Source organism: Rhincodon typus, chromosome 19 (assembly GCF_021869965.1).
Source record: "Rhincodon typus isolate 14 chromosome 19, sRhiTyp1.1, whole genome shotgun sequence".
Taxonomy (NCBI): domain Eukaryota; kingdom Metazoa; phylum Chordata; class Chondrichthyes; order Orectolobiformes; family Rhincodontidae; genus Rhincodon; species Rhincodon typus.
The window spans coordinates 46138359-46160767 of NC_063350.1; the positions used below are offsets into that span (position 1 = coordinate 46138359).

The following is a 22409-nucleotide window of genomic DNA, read 5'->3' on the forward strand; positions in this document are numbered from 1 at the left end:
GATCCTAAAACCACAAAGACAGTGAAGACACATTTCAGTAGATTTATCAATTACTGCCATGAAAATATGGTGGAGAGTGGAAAACACAAAAACAAGATGTGCGGTCAAATTGTTCAAGAGAATTTATTTTGGCCAAAGCACTTATGAATTCACTCAAAATAAACAGAGATTTCTTAATATTAATTCTTTTTCAACAAGCCTTCATTTTTCACAGCAAAAATCTGCTCGTCCAGCATGTCCCAAGGTTTGGACTTCTGAAATAAAAAAAATGTTTTTGATCAATGCAACAATACTGCCCTCTCTTGGTCTAAGCTCGTTACTACCAAATTCAATCCAAGCATAAACCAAAAATTACACTTGACTATGGTCTAGGCCCGAAACGTCAGCTTTCCTGCTCCTCTGAGGCTGCTTGGCCTGCTGTGTTCATCCAGCTCTACACCTTGTTATCTCTATTACACTTGACTATTATTGCTTCAGTATACTTCAAGATAAAGTTTTAAAAAACAACTGACAAATACAAAATTATCCAAATAAGTATTTATCTCTAATTAACAAAACAGTCAAATTAAACTAACATTATAACATTCTAAATTAAATTCCTGTTCTTAGAGAGCATTCACACTGTAGTTGTAGACTTTGTACAAAGCAGATTTAATCATAGAGCTTGGTGTTCCTCTCACGGCTACAACTACCCTGAACTGCATGAAGGGATTATAGAGTCATCAATGGTGGGATGTTCTTTGGAGGGCTCAATGGGCCAAATGGCCTGCTTCCACATTGTAGAGATTCTATGATTCTAATATTTTCATTCCAGGTGAAAAAAATTTATCCAGTTATGAAGATGGAGCTTCACCTTGTAACTGATTCTGCACCAACTGTGGCATTTTTGTACAGTAAAATCATCCTGACAACATCTGGAGATGTCTATGCTTTTGCTATCTTACCAAATTCTACACTAGCTCCACTCTTTAGTGTAAAGCTGGTAAGTTTTTGACTTTACATAAACTTGTAAGTCAAATTAAATTTGCAAGTATTGTTGGAACCTGACAATTCAATATTTCCATTCACAGAATGCACAGATCACAACCACAATAGGTATAAAAGATGACAAGATTACTGGGCAACTAACGTTGGATAGGTAATATGTGTGATATGATAGTAAAATGATTGAGAGAAATCATTAATGAATTAAGTTAAATAATTGTGTTGTTCAATTGTTCTCAGTCTGTGGTCTAAATACCTGTTTGATGAGTGCTCGCAGTTTGATACCCTTCAGCACTCCTCAAAACTAACTCATCCTTTGTCTCTGATTTGCTACATTGCTTGCTTGATAAGCTGTGCAGGAAGAACAGAAATTGCTTCCAGTTAAAAATGACGAAAATTGAGCCATTGTCTTCAGTTCCTGCCACAAACTGTACTCATCAGCCATCAACTACACCTCTCAACCTGACACCTGATCAGCACCATCTGTACCTCTGTACCTCCACAATTTTTAAAAAAAATTCCTTCGTGCGATGTGAGTGCGGCTGGCTCAACCAGGATTTATTGTCTATCTTTATTTGCCCTGGAGAAGGTGGTGGTGAGCTCTCTTCTTGAACTGTTACAGTTGTTGGGATACCCACAGTACTATGAGGAAGGAAGTTCCAGGATTTTGACCCTGCAATATTGAAAAAACAGTGAAATGTTTCCAAGTCAGGACGGTGAGTGACTCAGAGGGGAACTTGTAGGTGGAAGTGTTCCCATGCATCTGCTGACCTGGTCCTTCTGTATGGTAGATGTTTTAGGTTTAGAAGGTGCTGTTCAATGAGTCTTAGTGTGTTACTGCAGTGCATCTTGTTGATAAACATTCTTACCACAATACCTCAGTGGTGAAGGGACTGAATATTGGGGATGCTGGATGGGCTGTTTTGTCCTGGATGGAGTTGAGCTTCTTGAGTGTTGTTTGAGATGCATATATCCAGGCAAGTAGAGAGTATTTGATCAAATTCCTGGCCCTTGCCTTTTGGATGGTGAACAGGCATTGGCCTCATAGGCCTTGAGTTATTTACCACAGATTTCCTGCCCCCGACCCACAATTGTAAACATAGTACAATGATGGCAGGTCCAGTTCAGTTTCTAGTTAATGGTAACCTCTAGGGCACTGATAGTGGTTGATTAATGACATACTCAGTCAAATGCTGTCTTGATGTCAAGGGCAGTCACTATCACCTCACCGCTGGAGTGCAGCATGATTGGATCAAGTGGTCAGGAGAGGAATGGCCCTGCAGAACCCAAATTGAGTGTCCGTGGGCAAGTTAATCCTTTGTAACTGCCGTTTGATAGAACTGTTGATGACCCCTTCAATCACTTTGCTGGGGATCATGAATGGACTGCTAGATCAGTGCTTGGCAAGGTTGTATTTGTCCTGCTTTTATGATTAGGACATAGCTGGGCAATTTTCCACATTGTTGGATAGATACCAGTGTTGTAACTGTACTGGAACAGCTTGGCTCAGCACCTTGCTATTTCTGGACTATTAGTCTTCAGTACTATTGTTGAATATTATCAAGGCCTTATAGCCTTTGCTATATTCAGTGTGTTGTGCTAATTCTTGATATTATGTGAAATGAATCAAATTGATTGAAGACTGACATCTGTACTGCAGGGGCCTCCAGAGGAGGCTAAATTAGATCATCCACTCAGCACTTCAGGCCTTTCATGGTTGCAAATGTTTCAGCCTTATCTTTGCACTAATATACTGGTCTCCCCCATCATTGAAGATGGGGATATTTGGAGAGCTTCCTCCCTCTCAATAAGTTGTTTAATTGTTCACCACCATTCATGGCTGGATGTGGCAGGGCACTGAGCTTAGATCTGATCATTTGATTAGGGGATCGTCTGTTGCACGCTGCTTCTAATGTTTGGCATGTAAGTGGTCTTGTGTTGTAACTTCACCAAATTGACACATCATTTTTTGGTATGCCTTGTGCAACATCTGGCATGCTGTCGTGCATTCTTCACTGAATCAGAGTTGACCTCCTCGCTTGATGGCAATAGTAGAGTGGGGATATACCAGGTCGTGAGATTACAGCTTGAGAATGCAACTCTGCTGCTGTCATTGAAGCTCCCCTACACTTGGTAAATACCTGATTTTGAGAGATTATTTTTTGATTGCATCCTACTCTGTATGGTGGCAGCACTATGCACCAGTACAAAGAATGTTTTCACTGTCATGGTAAAGATCACTCTGTAATGGTCAGTCGCACAATGCAGACAGATGCATCTACACCATATAGATTGATGAAGACAAGCTCAAGAAGTATTTTCCCTTTGGCTAGTTCTTGCACCAGAATCAAAGAACACAGTCGTTTGCAAATCTTTTTGGTGGCCATGTTGTTTCCAGAGCCAGTTAATGTATGTTGAAAATAGAACAATAGAAAATAAAAATAAAGGCAGATTTTTGCTGGCAGTTGTAGCTTAATAATTTTACATCCAAATTGTGTCTGTAAAAATTTGTCTGAGAACTAGAACAAATTGTTTGTCTCTTAGGTGCAGTGTCCACATTAAAGTTACAAATGATAACAACAGTAATAACCTGCATGTTCTAAGGTGTTTCACAAGAGGATTACTGAGTAAAATTTGGCATCAACTCCCATTAGGAGATAACAGATAAGATAAGGATCTTAAAGATAAGAGGGACATTGAGATGCAGGTTTAAGAGGTGAATTCCAGACTGAGAGCCTAGACAGCTAAAGACACAACCTTCAATGGCAGTGCTATTGAAATCAGGATGCACAAGAATCCAGATTTGGTGGAGCGCAGAGGAAGTAGGGTTTGCGTGGAGAACTAACTGAGATAGGGAGAGGTGAGATCCTGGAGGGATGCAAAGACAAGAATGAGAATTATGGACCAAGAGTCAGTGTGGACCTGTGAGCACAGACAGGGGAAATGGGTGAATGGAACGTGGTGCAAATTAGGTTATGAAAAGTTGAATTTTAGATGAGCTCACACTTACCTAGAGCATGGAATGAGGGATAAAAACAGAAAGTGAAGTGAAACCTCAGTAGGACTGGCAGCCTCTTTGGAGAGAGGAACAGAGTGAATGTCTCGAGACCAGAATGACTCTTATTTGGAACGCATGCAATGAGGCTTTCAGTACCAGATTAACTGAGGAAGGGCTCCAGTCGGGTGACCCAGACGCGAATAAAACAAGGATATAGTAGTAATATATAATCCCGAATCACAGGCTCATGTTCGGGGTACATGAGTTCAGATACCACCGTGGCAAATGGTGAAACTTGAATTCAGTAATAGAACTCTAGAATTAAAAGATAGTCTAACAGCAACCATGTAACCGTCAATCGTCAATAAAAATCCATCTGGCTCACTGGTGTATTTTCAGGAAGAAAATCTGCCATCCTTACCCCATCCAGGCTACATGTGATTCTGGACCCACAGCAATGTGGATGACTCTTAACCTCTGAAATAGCCTGGGAAGCCACTCAGTTGTATCAAATCACCACAAAGCCTAAATAAAGGATTTAAACCAGGTAGATTAATGGTTTTTAATGACCTCCATTATAAGGAAAGAAGAGCTCATGCTCACTGATGATTAAACTCTGCTTGTTTCATTTGCCGGAGAAACTCTAACTTATGTTTACTTCACAATGAAAGGTATCACAGTCATAAAATCCTGCACAGTCACTAGGTCAAAAACCTGAAATTGCATTCCTAATAACACTGTGGGTTACTTTAAAGTTTTGGCAAAGATCTGTAGCTTGGGTTGTTGATGAGGTTGTTGACTTGCTCGCTAAGCTGGCATGTTATTTTTTTCCTTAATATCAGTACATTCAGACAATGAAGGCCATCAATATAACTGGGACAAGGTAAACATAGTAGCCCAAGCCAAACATAGACACGCACGGGAATTCCTAGATGCATGGTTCTCCACCCATATTTAAATCAACAAACATATAGAATTGGACCCCATATACAAACCCATACAGATCAAAACCGGAAATGACAGTACTCACCATAATGGACCGGACAGTATAAATTCCAAACGGAGTAGAACAACATCATTACATCGGAGGCTCCACTGATGATGTTACCTAGCATGGTGATGAAACGTCTGAACAAAAACAAGCCAGCTTGGCGAGCAAGTCAACAACCTCACTGTGGGTTACAGCAAATCTATGAACGATGGGCAACAAGTGCTGGTGTTGCCAGTAATGTCCACATTCCATGAAAGCACCAAGAAAAATCTACCAAAATTCTAAGATCAACATTAACCAGAAACATAACTGGATCAGCCACATGCTGTAAATACTGTAGCTGGATATTCTGTGGCGAATGACCCACTTTTGATTCCCCGGAGTATTTCCACAATCAAAAAAGGATGAGTCAGAAGTGTAAGGAATGCTCTGCATCCATCTGGATGAGTACAGCTTGACAACATTCAAGAAGTTTAATGTTATGATGTACTTGATCTGTACTCCCATCCACTATCTTAGACATTCAGTCCCTCCTCATCATCCACAAAATATAGTACCTCTCACAGCTGCGATAGAAAGCCTAAGCCTACCATCTAGAAAAAGGAAGTCAGCAAGATTATGGAAGTGCCATTACTTACAAATTACATACAATCTTAATTTGGAAGCGTAGATCAGCTCCCTCATTGTTACAGGGTTAAAAACACTCCATACAGCACCTCAGGCATACATACCTTCATAACATGAACTGAAGTGGTTCAAGAAAGCATGCCACCATCACATCCTCAAGGGCAATTGTTATTGTGCAATAAATGGGCACTTACATCATGTGAAGGAACAAGTTTAAAAAATGTTAAGATGTAATGCTTTTAAAAATACCACCTTTGACATAGACTAAACTCAATTCATTATTCCTCTAATTAAAACCTAGTAAGATCACAGCAAGTTGAATCCTAAGCAGAGCTTTGAGAAAGAGGAATCCCTGTGCAACATGGTTCCCTCCAAATAGCTCTAGGCCAGAAAATATCAAATGAAAACAGAGTGAGGCATTAAATATGATTTTTCTATTAGTTTTCAATTTATTTACACATTGCAGTGATCTCACCTTGTCCAGTTAAGGGCATTGAAAAACATTGGCTGTTAGAACTCTGGAAAACTCAGTGACTTTTTTCCGACAGAGTGTGCTGTCTTTGGATGGGTGCCACACAGTCTGCCATGTCGTCAGTGCAGTCAGGCATTGTTTCCACATTTTCATACTGAAATCCCAGAACACTTCTGCAGTTCTTTGTGGTCTCAGTTAGCGAAACAGGTGGGGCAGTGGGCAGACATCATCTGAGTCTTCCTGGTCATCAGTTGAAGAAAATACTGCATCTATGATTGCTATGTCTGTCAATTTTGGTACACAGTGGGAGTATGGCGTCACCTACTTTTGCATAAGTTCCCATGGTTGTCTGTGATGGACTTTCTCTGCTCGCCTCCTGCAAGTGAGCAAAAAGAATCTTGTCATTGGACCAATGTACTTGATCGGCCTTAACCCCGTTCCTCTTTTTCTCAGCTTTTTGTGCAGTTATAACCTGTTTTGAACGCAGTGTGGTGGATACTATTGGTGATTGTGGCTTGCTTCTTCCATACTTTCATCATGAACATGATTTTTTTTTAGGTTTCCGATCACCTTCTGACCCATTGGCTGGAGCTTGGTGATGGTGTTGAGAGGCAGGAATGTCAGCTTTAGGCCAATGATGTTCAGGTGCGCGGGGCAGTTGTCTGTAATGATGATAATTTTCCTTTTCTTCTGCTGATCCATCTTGTCAATTCCTGATCTTCGCCTCAAAAATGCTGAAGGTCATCGATGCCGCTTCATTAGTCTCGTACAGCGTGGGTGGTGTCTTGACATTTGCGAAGCAAAGTGCTTCTTAGAATTTTCTATTATAAGAAGTGACAGCTTTCTTGTGCCATCCATGTCAGCACAGACCATAGCAATGACCCATTCGTCAACTGCTTTCCAGTCTTTAAACATGAATGAGTGATCTGGTAAAAAATATTAAAATAATTCAGGTTCATCCATATGAAAGATGTCCTTTGGCACAATCATGTTCAGGATGTGGGTAGGACCATTTTGAAGCCACCACTGCCACACTCTCACCACCTACTGTGCAGAAGCTGCAGATGTGCCTCATCTTGAATCGGTCCAGCAATCTATTGATGCAAGCTGAAAGAACTGCAGATGCTGTGAATCAGGGACAAAAACAGAAGTTGCTGGAAAAGCTCAGCAGGTCTGTCAGCATCTCTGAAGAGAAATCAGAGTTAATGTTTCAGGTTCAGTGACCCTTCCTCAGAACTGATGGTAGCCAGGAAAATGTCGGTTTATATGCCAAAAATCGGGTGACAGGAGGGGTAAGGAGTAAATGACAGGTGGGGATAGAGCCCAAAGAGAGAGAAGACCAGTTGGACAGACAAAGGAGTTGATAACGATCTGGCTGGGACAGTGAATAGCTGTTAATGGAGACTGTTAGTGGCTAACAATAGGTAGTGTATAATGGCAGACTATGTGATAACAAGGCCTGGTGAGTGGGGTAGGGGGCTGGGACATTGGAGAGATCAGGCCCTAAAATTATTGAACTTGGTATTGAGTCCAGAGGGCTGCAGGGTCCCCAAGTGGAAAATGAGGTGCTGTTCTTCCAGCTTGCGCTGAGCTTTGCTCGACAATGCAGAACGCCTGAGACAGAGATGTTGGCCAGGGAACAGGGTGGAGTATTAAAATGGCAGGCAACTGGAAGCTCAGGAACTTTTTTGCGAGCAGAACATAGATATTCTGCGAAGCGGTCACCCAGGCTATGCTTCATTTTCCCAACGTAGAGGAGACCACATTGTGAGCAGCGAATGCAGTAGACTTGATTGTGGGAAATACAAGTGAAGTGTTGCTTCACCTGGAAGGTATGTTTGGGCCCTTGGATACTGGGGATGGATGAGTTAAAAAGGGCAGGTGTTACACCTATGGCGATTGTGGGGTGGGGGGCTGGGGGGTGGGGGGGGGGGGGGGTGTTGGGTTGAAGAAATAGTGGATCAGCATGTCCCAGAGGGAACGGTCCCTGCAGAAGGCGGACAAGGGAGGGGAGAGGAATTTGTGTCTAGTGATGGCATCTTGCTGGAGATAGCGGAAATGGCGGCTGATGATCTTCTGGATGTGGATGCTGGTGGGATTCTAGGTAAGGACAAGGGGAACCCTATCACTGTTGCGGGAAGGAAAAGAAGGGGGTGAGGGCGGAAGTGTGGGAGTTGGGTCGGACCCGGTTGAGGGTCTTGTCGACAATGGAGCTGGGGAATCCTTGGCTAAGGAAGAAGGTGGACATTTCAGAGGCTCCCTTGTCGAAGTTGGCCTCATGGGAACATATGCGATGGAATGGGGCAACTCAGAGATTGGAATGGAGTCTTTACAGGAAGCAGAGTGTGAGGATGTATAGCCCAGGTAGCTATGGGAGTCGGTGGGTTTATACTGGATATTAGTGGCCAGTCTATCCCCAGAAATGGAAACAGATGTTGAGGAAGGGAAGGGAGGAGTTAGAGATAGACCAGGTGAAAGTGAGGGCAGAGTGGAATTGGAAGTGAAATTGATGAACTTTTCCAATTCTGAACGAGAGAGGGAAGCAGCTCCGATGACATCATCGATATGTCGGAGAAAGAGTTGTGCATGTGGGCCAAAGTAGGACTGGAACATGGAATTTTCAACATACCCCACAAAGAGACAGGTGTGACTGGGACCATGCAGGTACCCAAAGCCTGGTACCTCCGACCTGAAGAAAATGAGAGTTGAAAGAGAAGTTGTTGAGAGTGAGGACAAGATCGGCCAACTGTAGAGGATGCTGGTGGGTGGGGATGGTTCAGGCCTTTGCTCCAGGAAGAGGCGGAGAGCCTTAAGACCCTCCTGGTGAGGGATGGACATGTAAAGGGACTGCACATCCACGGTAAAGAGGAGGCGGCTGGAGCCTGCAAACTGAAAATTCTGAAACTAACATAAAGCATCAGAGGAATCACGGATGTACGTGGGCAGGGACTGGACCAGGAGAGAGAAGACTGAGTCAAGGTAGGAAGAGATGCGTTCTGTGGGTCAGGAGCAGGCCGAAACAATGGGTCTGTCTTGGCAGTCCTTTTTGTGGATATTTGGAAGGAGGTAGAAACGAGCTGTGTGGGGCTGGGCGACTATCAGCTTGGAGGCAGTGGGAGAGAGGTCCCCAGATGAAATAAGGTCAGTAACCATAGTAGATACAATGGCCTGATGTGCCATGGTGAGGTCATGGTCAAAGGGAAGATAGGAGGAGGTATCGGAGAGCTGGCACTCAGAATCTGCAATGTAGAGGTCAGTACGCAAGACTACAACAGCACCACCCTTATTGGCAGGCTTAATTAACAGTCATTACACACCATCCATTGTTAGCCACCAACAGTCTCCATTAACAGCTATTCTCCTTCCTAGCTAGATCGTTACCAACTCTTTTGTCTGTTCAACTGTTCTTCTTTATCTTTGGGCTCTATCCCCACCCATCATTTACTCCTTAGTCCCTCCCCAACCTCATCTTCTGCATATAAACCAACATTTTCCCAGCTATCTTCAGTTCTGAGGAAGAGTCACCGGACCCGAAACATTAACTCTGATTTCTATCCCCAAATGCTGCCAGACCTGCTCATCTATTGATGCAAGTGAATTTCTCATGGTCTCTTTGTCTCTTTGTCCAGATGACACCCCTTTTCTGCAGGATTGAACTGGACATGGGAATGTTCTCGACATAAGTTGCCTTGAAACACATTTGCAAAGCTTCTTCAACATCAGGATAGTAAGCCGTTCTCATCTGCTTCCTTGCTGAAGAGAAGGCCCGCTTGTCAAACCATTCCATGATTTTTGCCTTGTGCTTCAAAAGGGTAGCCAAACTTGATGGTGGAATTTTCCACTCCTTAGTGATAACCACTTTTTGATTTGCACCACAGTTTTTTCCTTGTTACATCAACCTCACTCTCCATCCAACCAACAGCTCTTTTACTTTTCTCATAAGTTGATCTGTAGTTGCATGGTTTCAGAGAGATCTATAATGTTGAAGAATGGTTTGCCCATCATTTTGCGCTTTAGTGTGAACTAACTCCAATTATCTGGCATGGTCATATTTCAAGTTTGCATGAGTCCTGCTGCTCTGGAGTTACCAATCATAACTTCAATTTATCATGGGCATCCCTTTATTGGATTTCCTGTTCTACTCCAGGAATAGCTGACAACTTCAACTCAACCAGAGTTTTGAGTTACGCAATTTTGACTCATCATGATTTCACAGTACACACAGAATAATCTTATTCCCTTTCCACTTCGAAAGATTTGATTATCTAACTAAAACTAATTGTGAGACATCTAATTAATATCAAATGCAACATTGGATAACACTAATGAATATCTATTGTTCCTCTTTAGGATACAATTGTCTTTAAAGAAGTCAAACATTGGTCCATTTCAAGTAAGTAATTTCCAAACTTTACTTTCAGTTGCAAGAATTCCAAACTTCAACACTGATTACACAGGTGATAATCCCATTCAGCCCTTGCCAAGCAACTTAAAAAAACTGAACCCAAAATCTGTGAAATTCGGTCAAGATCCATTCTGGTGCTATAAAAATATCCAATGCACAATTTCTGTTCAAGCAGGGAGGAAGAAAGATTTGCTGAGTTACCTGTATAGAAAGTGCAATTCTGTGCAGATAGAAGAAACAATGAAATGAAGTGAAAAATTTTAAGATGGACTACACATTGGTTGCGAACGAGGTAGAAATATCAGACCAGGAGAGATCTTGGAATATTCATAAACACATCACTAATATCATTGGCCCAATGTTCCCAGTTGCAAGAAATTTAAAAGTAAATTGGTCTACACAGGAATAAGTATTATATATAAAGTCAAAGATGTGATATTAGAACTGTGTTTGGCTTTGGTGAGGAAGCATGCAATGTATCGTGTCAATTTCTGACCCTCCTGTTTCAAAAAGGCCAGCATTATTCAAGAAGCTAAGGTGATGTTCTAAGATTACAAAAATTAAAAATATAATGATATGAAGGGTAATTGTAAATCCATGATTTTGCTGACTATGGAGAGATTTCTTCCAAGCTTTCCCTAATATGAAGGGGTTTGATAAATTAGAAACAGATTATGTTTGTTTCCTAAGATAAGCATTGCAGAATAAGGTGGGGATAATGATTTAAGAAAACAAAAAGATAAATAGGAAATTAAGCCAGACCAACTTTAATAACAGAGCATGGAAATGTTCTAGATCATTGAACAAACCAGAAATATCAAGAGGTTTCAGAAAGGATGCAGATAAATTTGTGTAATTTGAAGGATAATGGCTATTAATATTTCTAAATGAAACAAAAGATATGAATAAAACAGATACTTCATGTAAAGACAAAGGAAAATATTAGATATCTTAAGTCTCAAATAAGTACATTAAAATGTGAGCTTCAAAGTAGAAGAAAATATTTCAAAGAAGGCTTTTAGAATGCATGCAGAAAGTAAAGACTTCAATCAGCTCTGGCAATTTTGTCATGGTTGGTATAACAGAAAATGATTTGATACAGAGCGCATTCCAATTTCATTGTTATGTACTATTGTTGTTTCAATATAACGATATGTTAAAGTAAGATCCTAATGCAGAGCTTCCCAAAGTGGGTGTTGAGACCCCCAAGTGGAACTATGAAGTGCTCTGAGGCAACAATGGTGCTCTGACTGAGTTTACAGCAGCTATGTTTCCCCTCTAACAGCTTTCCCCCCACTCACTGAGAGTTACAACAATTTTCAAGCCACAGTTAGGGTTACAGTGGCAGAAACGTTTTGGGGTGCATCCCAATAATTAAAACAAAAAAAGGTATTTTCATTTTATTGAATTTATAAGAAAAATTCAGTGAGTGCATGCGAGATTTTCTGATTCTTTCATTTGCAATTTTAGCCAAATTGTGATCGAAGGATTAGAAAATTGCAGTCAAGCTTTACCTATAATTGAATTGGTTAATTTATAGTTTAGGTTTGCTCAAAAATTCATTCAAAGTGTCTTGAGAACAGTAAAGGATGGGCAATAAATACCAGTCTAGCCGAGTGATGTCCACATACTATGAACAAATAAAAAAAACTAAAATTGCCCATGGCCCAGCAAAATTGTTAACATGAATAGAATGTACTTGTTTCACTCTACTAAATTAACTTATTTAATGTATTTAAAATTAGTAAGTTGATTTGAATTTAGTAATATAGCTGAAAATAAGCTGATCAGCTGAGGGAAGTATCTTGGTAAGTATGTCCAGTACTCCACTGTAAGTAACCTGATATAAAATAACTAAACAGGATTTTTTAAAAATAACTATCATGAACTATTTAACTGTTTCATTGGTTTAAACACACCAGTACCTTAGTAAACTGAATGTTTTTTAATGTTAGAATGTTTTAAAATGTATTACTAAATTTCTGACAACTTAAGAAAATGATTAATTTGAATAGCCTTCCCCAACCTTTGACCAGTAGAAAACTCAATTTTAGAGGCATGGTCAGTTTTGTGGATAGCATCTTAAATGAGTAAAGTGAATCCTCGACAAGTGTAAAACATTGTTGGAAACAAGGAAGCAAGTGACATTGGGCATGGCTTATTGATTTGAAAAGTCCCTGATTGTTTGCACTAGGCTGGTCAGTTGCATTGAAATCTGGGCTTAAAAGTAGAGAAACCTTTTCCTCCATTATTTCTGCCTGTGATGGAGAAAACCTTCCATTTCTATCACTCCACATAAGTAACTGTGGTGCTGCTCGACTGAGTTGGATCTTTCATTTCCTAATTCCTATCAATGAAGAACTGGAAAATCATAATGAACTGACGCATATAATGATAATGATCTTTGAGAATGTGAAATTTAGCAATTCATAAAACATCTTATTCTCCATCTCTTTCCCGTACTTAGATCATGGAACATGAATAATTTTTTTAGTCTGGATTCATTAGATTTATTGTCAGCAGAGCCTGCAATACATTAAATGTTGCTTTTCATTCCAAAGTAGCACTTATCAAGTTTCTTATGTTGCCTATTCACAAACAGTTAAGAAATTATTCAGAACTAACTTGAGCATTTTAACCAATTTTGTATATGTTTGAATATAACTCTTTTCACTGTATGATGTATTTTATTCTCACAGGTAAATTGTCTGCAAACTGCAATTGATTTCCTGGTCTCTATTGTCATTTTACCACGTATTAATGGTAAGTGTTAACCTGGAAAACAAAGCTAGACCTTACAATTATCAACCTATGACAAATAATGACTTACAGTTGAGTTTTACTGTATTAAAAATGACACCAGTTTCTAACAATAGAAAATCCCCCCAAAATGCTGAAGAATATAAGCAGCTTTCCTGATGAGTTTTTGAAGGTGCAGCCCAGTCATGAAGACCAGAATAGCAAATTTACAACTTGATTCTATGATCTTTTCTGAAGTAGCTGATTGCAGCTAGAGGAATAGTAGGAGTAAAGAAAACAAAAATGAATTAGGATTCAAATTCCACTTCTGATCACAATCTAGTAACATTTTGCTTGACAAAATAGGTTGACATTTTAATGATGGTTAAGTTGCCTGAAGTTCTGCAGACAATCAATGCATTTGGGAGAGGAGAGTGCAAAATTGATGAAGGAATTAAATATCATTTACCTTTGGAATATGAAAATGTGATAAACTATAATACCTTTCAAATGGTGAGGTTCCTTGCTGCTAATACATACTCACAAAATTATTCCCCATGTTATAATACGGTGATGGGAGAGATGACAGATCTAACTCGAATATTGTTTTGAGGCCAATAATCAGTTACAGTCACAAACACTTAGAAAATGTACCGAACATTGAAGAAGGAATTTTGACCCATTCGTGGTGCAAGAAGGCTGAAGGCAAAAGGACAAAGAGGACAGCAATGATGAGGGAAAAGGTGCAGGTATAAGATTGCAGACAAAGCGCAGGAAAAAGGGGGATTCAGTCTCAGATTCTTGGCTACCAGCATTGGAGCTACATTGTACAAGTAGGCTACAAAAGGATGCATGGTCTTGGCAAGAACTTGAGTGCAGTCTGTTAACATGGTAGGCGTTTGTGCTCCATTATAGAAATCTTGTTGCACCAGGAAACTCTCCCACTGTTAATGCTTGCTTTGGACGTATCAGAACGATATATGAATTAATAATCAACCTGTTTTTCTATGTTATGACATGCCTTCCATGACCATCAAGACCTGAGGTAGGACGTGTTCCCAGAGCTTCTGGCCCATTGGTAGAGATATTGCCACAGGACCAAAGGGATGGTCTCACCCAGTATTACAAAGAGTTGAAAAATATACTTCTGCTGCTAGTAGTGCTAGGAAAAAGATAAATCAATTTCTATAAAGACTCATTAGAACCTAAGTGACACCAGTGGATAATAAACATAAATAGGTTAAGAAATGCATTTTGCTTTGACCTTTTTAATGACATCTTAGTTGTCTAAGGTCAAAGATCAACCAAGATCTCATTACAAGTTAGAAGCAGGCTTGAGGAACTGAATGATCTACTCCTGTTACTGTAGGAACATTTTTGCCTGTTGTAGGAGGTCCACAAAAAGAGCCATAACCTTTAGACCATTTGAGAGATGGTCAGAAAACTTCTTCATGGAAAGGCTGATAATAAATATAAAACCCTCTCCCACAAAAAACAATAGACGCTAACTCAATTATTAGCTCTCTGAGATCATTTGTGTTTTACTAGCCAAGATAATTAAAAGAGAAGTGGTGTAACTGGAGTTAGGATAAAAATCAATAATTATGTTAGTGAATGGCAGAACATGCTTGAGGGGCTAAACTGTCTACACCTAATCCTATGAAGTTGCTATTGAATCTGCTTCTAACACCCTTTCAAGCAGACCATTCTATTTTTAAACTAACTTGTCAAAATTCTCCACGTCTCCCCAGCATACCCCTACTACCTAGAGCCAAGTATAAGGAGCTTTATTCTGCAATCAACCTGCATACCTTGCTCTGAAACTGGTTATTGATGACAAAATGGGGAAAGATTTTGTCTCCCAGCACTAACTAACTTTGTCACCTTATTGACAACAAATGAAATTTACCTTCTTAAAAATTTACTTGTGTATGTCATTGACGTAATTGTTGTGTCACAGATGAACATTTAATGTATACAAAAACTTCCACAATTATACATTAAACTGAAATCTTTATTTTAAAATGGGAACATATTTGAAAGAAAAATTAATAGGATAGAAAGAAGATGCTCCAAACTGACATAAAATCTTTTCAAAAAAAATTTATTGGAACCAAGTTGAACATTTTAACAAACTAATAGAATTGGAGATATTCCACGTCAGTGCTACCCATATAGCTTAGAACATGCCAGCAATCACAAAACAGCCCTAAGTTAAACGCATTCAACAATCAGCTTATTATAAATATTACTGAATTCGTGCTTGTTAACGAGAGATAAGCAGTAAAGGCCTCTGTTAATTTCAGAATAATTCCCATGATATTTCTAACTGACATGAAAGCTATTATCTTATGCAGCTGCCCTGGCTGATGGATACCCACTTCCTCTGATCGACCACTTCAAACTGTCGAACCTTATTGTACAACCTCACGAGGTAAAGTTACTTAGGCATAGAGCTGTTTGTTGAGGAATAACCTCTTGCCATAATGAAGAAATATATGGTTTAATACATTAATTATATACAACGGCGATATTGTAGAACACATAAGAATAAGGTTTTACGATTATACATAAAATATATACAAGTGCAACAAAATAATGTAAAGGATACTCAATACAGTATCTTTACAGAGCAGGAAACAACAAAGCAAATAGAGTAAGTCTGAAACCGTGAGGTAAAATTGGAGGAAGTCAGGTTTAAACTGTAGTCTGGGTGTACTAGTCTCTGAATACTATGTAATGCCCTGTTTACCAATTTGCCATGGAATAGCATCTCCAATCCTGTGTGTGTACTTCATATTCAGTCATACTTCTTTCAAACATCAAATACCTAAAATCTAGATACTTGAGGCTTCCCACTCAAACGGAAAACAGACCCTTCGGTCCAACTTGTCCATGCCGACCAAGTTTCCCAAACTAAACTAGTCCTACATGCCTACTTTGGCCCATATCCGTCTAAACCTTTCCTATTCGTATAACTGTCCAAATGTCTTTTAAATGTTGCAACTGTACCTGCATCTATCACTTCCTCTGGCAATTCATTCTGCATATGAACTACCTTCTGTGTGAAAAATATGCCCCCTAGTTTTGAACCCCCCCCACCAATCCTAGGGAAAAGCTATTTCCTATTCACCTTATCTGTGCCCCTCTATAAGTTGACCCCTCAACCTCCTACACTCCAGTGAAAAAAGTCCCAGGCTATCTAGCCTCTCCTTGTAACTCAAACCCTCCAGTCAATAAGAGTCATCTTTGCACTTTGTCAGCAGCATTTGACAAAATTTTCCACTTTTGAATGGTGTGGGCAATGGAGGGAAATTTGGGAAAATACAGTGAGACTAAAGAAGTATGATTCTTGATGATGAGAAAGAAATTTCCGACATTGCCTTTAAGATTTCAGTTGGATGGACTAAATCTTGCTATTATTTGCCAACTACCTTATTTACTTACATTTGCATCCCATCGTTAACTAATTTCACCTCATTTATACACAGTCTGCTATTTTCCCAAATACTGCTAAGAATCTGGATGTCACCAATTCCTAACTTCAAAGTCAGAGCAGTTATCTGATGGACTGGGGTCACCACCTAGTTCCCTAAACCTCCTTCTTAATGTCTATTCAACAAAATCTCATCACATGCTCCATGGGCAGTGACTACCTCCAGCTTTAATCTACAAAAGTTGGCATTGGCAAAATACCACTTCACTACAATATCATGGCCAATGTTAGAGTAATGGTTATTTCAGCTATTGCACCTGGTTAAATGGCTAATATGTCAGGAGCCTTCTCATACATCCTAAGGAAAATAAAAGTCATAATGGTGAGGCTTTTTTTATCTTTGAGATGTTAGGGATCCACATACCCTAAAGATCATGTTGCAAAACTTGAAAGGGTTCAAAAAACATTTACAATGATGTTGCCAGGGTTGGAGGGTTTGAGCTATAGGGAGAGGCTGAATAGGCTGGGGCTATTTTCCCTGGACCGTTGGAGGTTAAGGAGTGACCTTTTGGAGGTTTATATAGTCATGAGGGACACGGGATAGGGTGAATAGAAAAGGTCTCTTTTCCTCAGGATAGGGGAGTCCAAAACTAGAGGGCATAGGTTTAAGGTGAGAGGGGAAAGACTTAAAAGGGACCTTGGGGGCAACTTTTTCACACAGAAGATGGTGTGTGTGTGGAACGTGCTGCCAGAGGAAGTGATCAAGGCTGATATAATTATAACATTCAAAAGGCATCTGCATGAGTATATGAATAGGAAGGGTTTGGAGTGATATTGGCCAAATGCTGGCAAATGGGACTAGATTTATTTAGGATATCTAGTCAGCATGGACGAGTTGGATCGAAGGGTCTGTTTCCATGCTGTACAGCTCTATGACTCTATCATGAGTGCAGCCAAGACTTGGGACTACAAGGACCAGAACACTGTGGTCAAAGGCCATGTGAATGCCTTGTGACAGAGCCTTGCATACACTCGTGTTCCATACTAACAACCATCTTGTGTGTGAGAATCCATGATATAATACAATTCAGCATTTTACCATTACACTTTGGAGCTCAAAGATACCTTACATTGCAATGCTCCTGACAGCCACTCTGCATGCAGGGACACACAATTGTATTTTACCGCATTTATCTTACTTTCTTAGCACTCACTCACTTTGCGCTTACTTGGATGTGCACGATATCTCTGGCTTGGCTTACCTTTTAGCACAGACAGTATAGCAAGCAGATTCTCACAATTGCTACAGGACCCAGTCGTGCAGAGAGAGGCCTGCCCAGATGCAGGTTTATTCTCCTCGTCTGCAACTTCTACAGAGTTGGAGATCACAGACAAGGTGGAGGGCCCTGGTACCACTGGACTGTCCTGTGAGGAAACCACTGGGTGGGGAGGATGTTGCCTGTTTCCTCCTCTGTCAGGGTGACTGCTGGGACCACCCTGTCTCCTTGTGAAGAAGGGCCTTGTGGAGTGAGATCTGGATCCCTCAGCTCCCTCTCGCCTTCTGTTGATGCTGGGCCCCAGCGCCTAAAGCAAGGGAATGCAGACCTGTGTGCATTTCCCACAGCTACTGAGTGTTCTGCTGGACATGGCTTGCCATGGCAGACGCCAACTTGTCCATGGAGACAGCCAGACATGGGCATGCCTGAGCCAACGCAACATTGATGATAATAAAAACAGTGTGTGTTAGACAAACTCAATAGATCTGGCAGCATCTGTTGAGAAAGAAACAAGAGTTGACATTGCAAGTCCAGTGTGACTCTTGTACAGCACTGATAACTTAGTGGATTCCTTTACACTTCAATGCAGTTTATTGGGTCATCAGGAAAACCTACCTCCTGTACCTGTGACTATCTTTCCACTTGTACAAATACATTAAAGGCCAACATCACAGGATCATCTGCTGCCTGGAGCTGAGTACTGCCAGGACTCTGATGTGCATGTAGAAGAGAAGAGAGGCCGTTAGTTCGAGAATAGGGGTAGAAGTTTGAGCATATTAGAATAAGTTACCAGTGGTGGCAATGGGACAGCAAGGCACTATTAAGCTGAGTTGCGTCGACAGGGAGGCCTTGGTGCCCCCACACGAGCAGTCTCTGTCCTCTAGCTCCAGGATCTTCTCACAGGTAGTGAGGAGTCAAATATCAGGTGCACTGCCATTCTGTTTTAGTCCTCTGTGCCTGCAGTTAAACCAAATGAAGGACTGAGTGACATGAAAGTATATGGAAAAATCATGGAATCCCTACTATGCAGAAAGAGGCCATTTGGTCCGTCAAGACTGCCATGACCCTCCGAAGAGCATCCCACCCTGATCCGGTCCCCTACCCTATCCCTGTAACCCTGCATTTTACATGGCCAATCCAACCAGCCTGCACATCCCTGGACTCTACTTGTTACTATTGTTTTCTCTACATTTGCTTTTAACAGAAGACACAAGACCGAGAAAGTTATCAATGATTCCTATATGTACTTTTTCATAAAAATACTAACATTTCAGAGTAATTTGTAGAATGTAACCGGTGACAATATGCGTCACCCTTAGAAAGCTAAAACCTCATGCATTTATAATACGCATATAATATTGTAAACTTGTTTTACTGTATGCAATGACTGCCAGACATTTGCACAGTGCATAAAATAGGTTGTAATAAAAGTATTGTTCCCAGTAATTGCTGAGTATTTTTTTGTTTATACATTTTAGAATTTCCTGCTGGTTGCCACAGATTTCACCTACATTTGAATGTCAAAAGAGTTGCACATCAAGGATGCAGTGATCAAAAACTGAAACATCCAGGAAGAAATTCAGTATTTAAATCTTTCTCTCATTGACGTTTGCCTGAAGCAACTTTTCCTTGCATTTTGTAATGCTTTACATGTAGACACATTACTGCTTTGTAATATTTTACTGTAATTACCAAGGAAAAGGTTAACAATAAAATGTGTTCATGCAAGAAAACGGTTCCTCTTTTCTGAAATTACATAAAGGATGCAAATAGTTGGGTGTAATTATTTAATGAATTTGGTTACTTCAATTGATTCTGTAAATTGAATACAATATCTTGTCTCCTGTGTGCATGTTTCTTTTACTGCTGGACACTGCAGACCATTTGTTTCCCAAATTGTTGAGATTCAGTTGCCATCTCAGCATATTTATTCATTTGTGTCGTTATTCTCCCCATCAACACATTATTCCATATTCTTTGTGGTGATTTATTCACATTGAGGAAATACAAGTAAAGCCAATTGGAGGGATTGGTATAGGGACAGAGATAGCAAAATTGATTACCTAGAGTCATAGAGTTGTACAGCTGGCGTTACACCCTTCGGTGCAACTTGTGCATGCCGACAGATTTGCTAAATAAATCTAGTCCCATTTGGAAGCATTTGGCCTATATCCCTCTAAACCCTTTCTATTCACGTACCCATCCAGATGCCTTTTAATGTTATAATTGTACCAGCCTCCACCATCTTCTCTGGCAGCTCATTCCATACAAACACAGTCCTCTGCATGAAAAAGTTGCCCCTTAGTTCCCTTTTAAGTCTTTTTCCTCTCACCTTAAATCTATGTCCCCTAGTTTTGGACTCCCCTACCCGGGGGAAAGACCTTGGCTATTCACCCTTTCCATGCTGCTCATGATTTTATAAAGCTCTAATAAGATCACCTATCATCATCACAGTACCAAAGAAAGCACGTGCAATGTGCCTTAATAACTACGGCCCAGTGGCTCTGACCTCCATAATCATGAAGTGCTTCAAGAGACCAGTCATGGCCCACTTCAACCTGAGCCTCCCAGCCTGCCTCAATCCCCTGTAATTTGCCTTCTGATGTTACAGGTCCACAGCAGACACCATTTCTCTAGCCCTGCACTCACCCCTGGAAAATCTTGACAACAAGGGCACCTATGTCAGACGACCACTCATCAACTACAGCTCCGCTTTCAACATCATAATCCCCTCCAGACTGATCTCAAAGCTCTGAGACCTAGGTCTCAGCTCCACCCTCTGCATCAGGATCCTCAGCTTCCTGACCCACAGACCACAATCACTGAAGATAGACACTACACATCCTCCTCGGTAACAGTCAACACTGGAGCAGCCCCAAGGATGTGTTCTGAGCCCCCTACTGTATTCCCTGTACACCCACAACTGTGTAGCTAAATTATGAATGAATGCCATCCAAAGGTTTGTTGATGACACCGCTATGGTAGGATGGAAATCCAATAACAATGAATCAGAATACAGAAAGGAGACAGTGGTGCAATGATAACCTCTCTCTCAATATCAGCAAAACTAAACAACTGATTATTGACTTCAGAAAAAGAGGAGGAGAACACATCTACATCAATGGAGCAGCAGTTAAGAGGGTTGAGAGCGTGAAGTTCCCAGTATGGACAATAATTGACAACCTGTCCTGGACTTCCCAGGTAGAAGCGAGAGTGAAGAGGCACAACAATGCCTCTTCTTCCTCAGGTGGCTCAGGAAATTTGGCATGTCGATAAGGTCCCTCACCAACGTTTACAGATGCATCACAGAAAGCATACTGTCTGGGCGCATAATGTCCTGGTATGGTAACTGCTCTGCCCACATCATAAGAAACTACAGAAAGTTGTGCGCACAGCCCAGACCATCATGGAAGCCAAACTTCCATTCATGGACTCCACTTACAGTTCTCGGTGCCAGAGAAAGGGTGCCAACCTTATCAAAGACCCCTCCCACCCTGGTAATGCTCTCCTACAACCTATTCCACCAGGCAAAAGATACAAAAGGTCGAATACACACACCAACAGATTCAAGAACGGCTTCTTCCCTGCTGTTATTAGACTGATGAATGGACTCTCTAACTTCAAATAGCATTGATCTTGCTCCATGCACCTCCTGTGCGGTGTAGTCTGTATGCCTCACTCTGTCTAAGCACCCTATGATCTGTCTGACCTTGCTTACTATGATCTGCCTGTACTGCTCCCAAACGAAGCTTTTCACTGTACTTCGGTACATGTGACTACAATAAACTAAATCAAATCAAACCTTCAGCCTCCGACACTTCAAGGGAAATAGCCCCAGCCTATTTGGTCTCTCGCTATAGCTCAAACCCTCCAACCCTGGCAACGTCCTTGTAATTTTTTTCTGAACCCTTTCAAGATTCACAGCATCTTTCCTATAGTAGGAAGACCAGAATTGAATGCAGTATTCAAAAAGTGGCCTGACCAATGTTCTATCCAGCTGCAACACGATCTCCCAACTCCTATATTCAATGCACTGACCGATAAAGGCAAGTGTATCAAATGACCTGCAACTCCACTTTCGAGGAACTATGAACCTGCACCCCAAGGTTTCTTACTGACAGATTCTGAACACCAGCCCCACAGCCATAACTCATGGTAGTTGGGATAATTGTGGATAGTGGTTCAGGTTTCTTGCAATGATTCAGGTTGGAGAACTTATCCCTCACTATCTTTGGTGAGAAATAACCTCTTGCTGAGACGCCTTCTTCACCTTCCTCAGACTATAGTTGTCCTGATTTGCATTTCCTCTCTTCATTCTGCAGATCATGATTTTGTTTTCCTGAGGTAATGCCTTTCAGAGAGAGCAGCCATGCATGATTAGAAGCAGCTGCTGTGTGCAGAAGCTTTGAAGTTACCGAAATCACCTTTTTCCAATTGCCACAGTAAACATTCTGTAGATGTTCATATCTTGAAACAATTA

The 22409-nt window shown here is 40.8% G+C and overlaps 1 protein-coding gene across 1 annotated transcript in view; it reads left to right on the forward strand.

Annotated features, from left to right (window-relative positions):
* The window catches only part of LOC125485514 (lipopolysaccharide-binding protein-like), a 58450-nt gene extending 38938 nt beyond the window's left edge, over positions 1-19512 (forward strand). The window contains exons 9-14 of the mRNA XM_048608588.1: positions 815-982; positions 1071-1138; positions 10423-10465; positions 13177-13240; positions 15574-15650; positions 19408-19512. Coding sequence (XP_048464545.1) covers positions 815-982; positions 1071-1138; positions 10423-10465; positions 13177-13240; positions 15574-15650; positions 19408-19446 — 459 coding nt within the window. The 3' untranslated portion in view covers positions 19447-19512. The remainder of the gene's footprint in view (positions 1-814; positions 983-1070; positions 1139-10422; positions 10466-13176; positions 13241-15573; positions 15651-19407) is intronic.
* The last annotated feature ends 2897 nt before the right edge of the window (positions 19513-22409 follow it).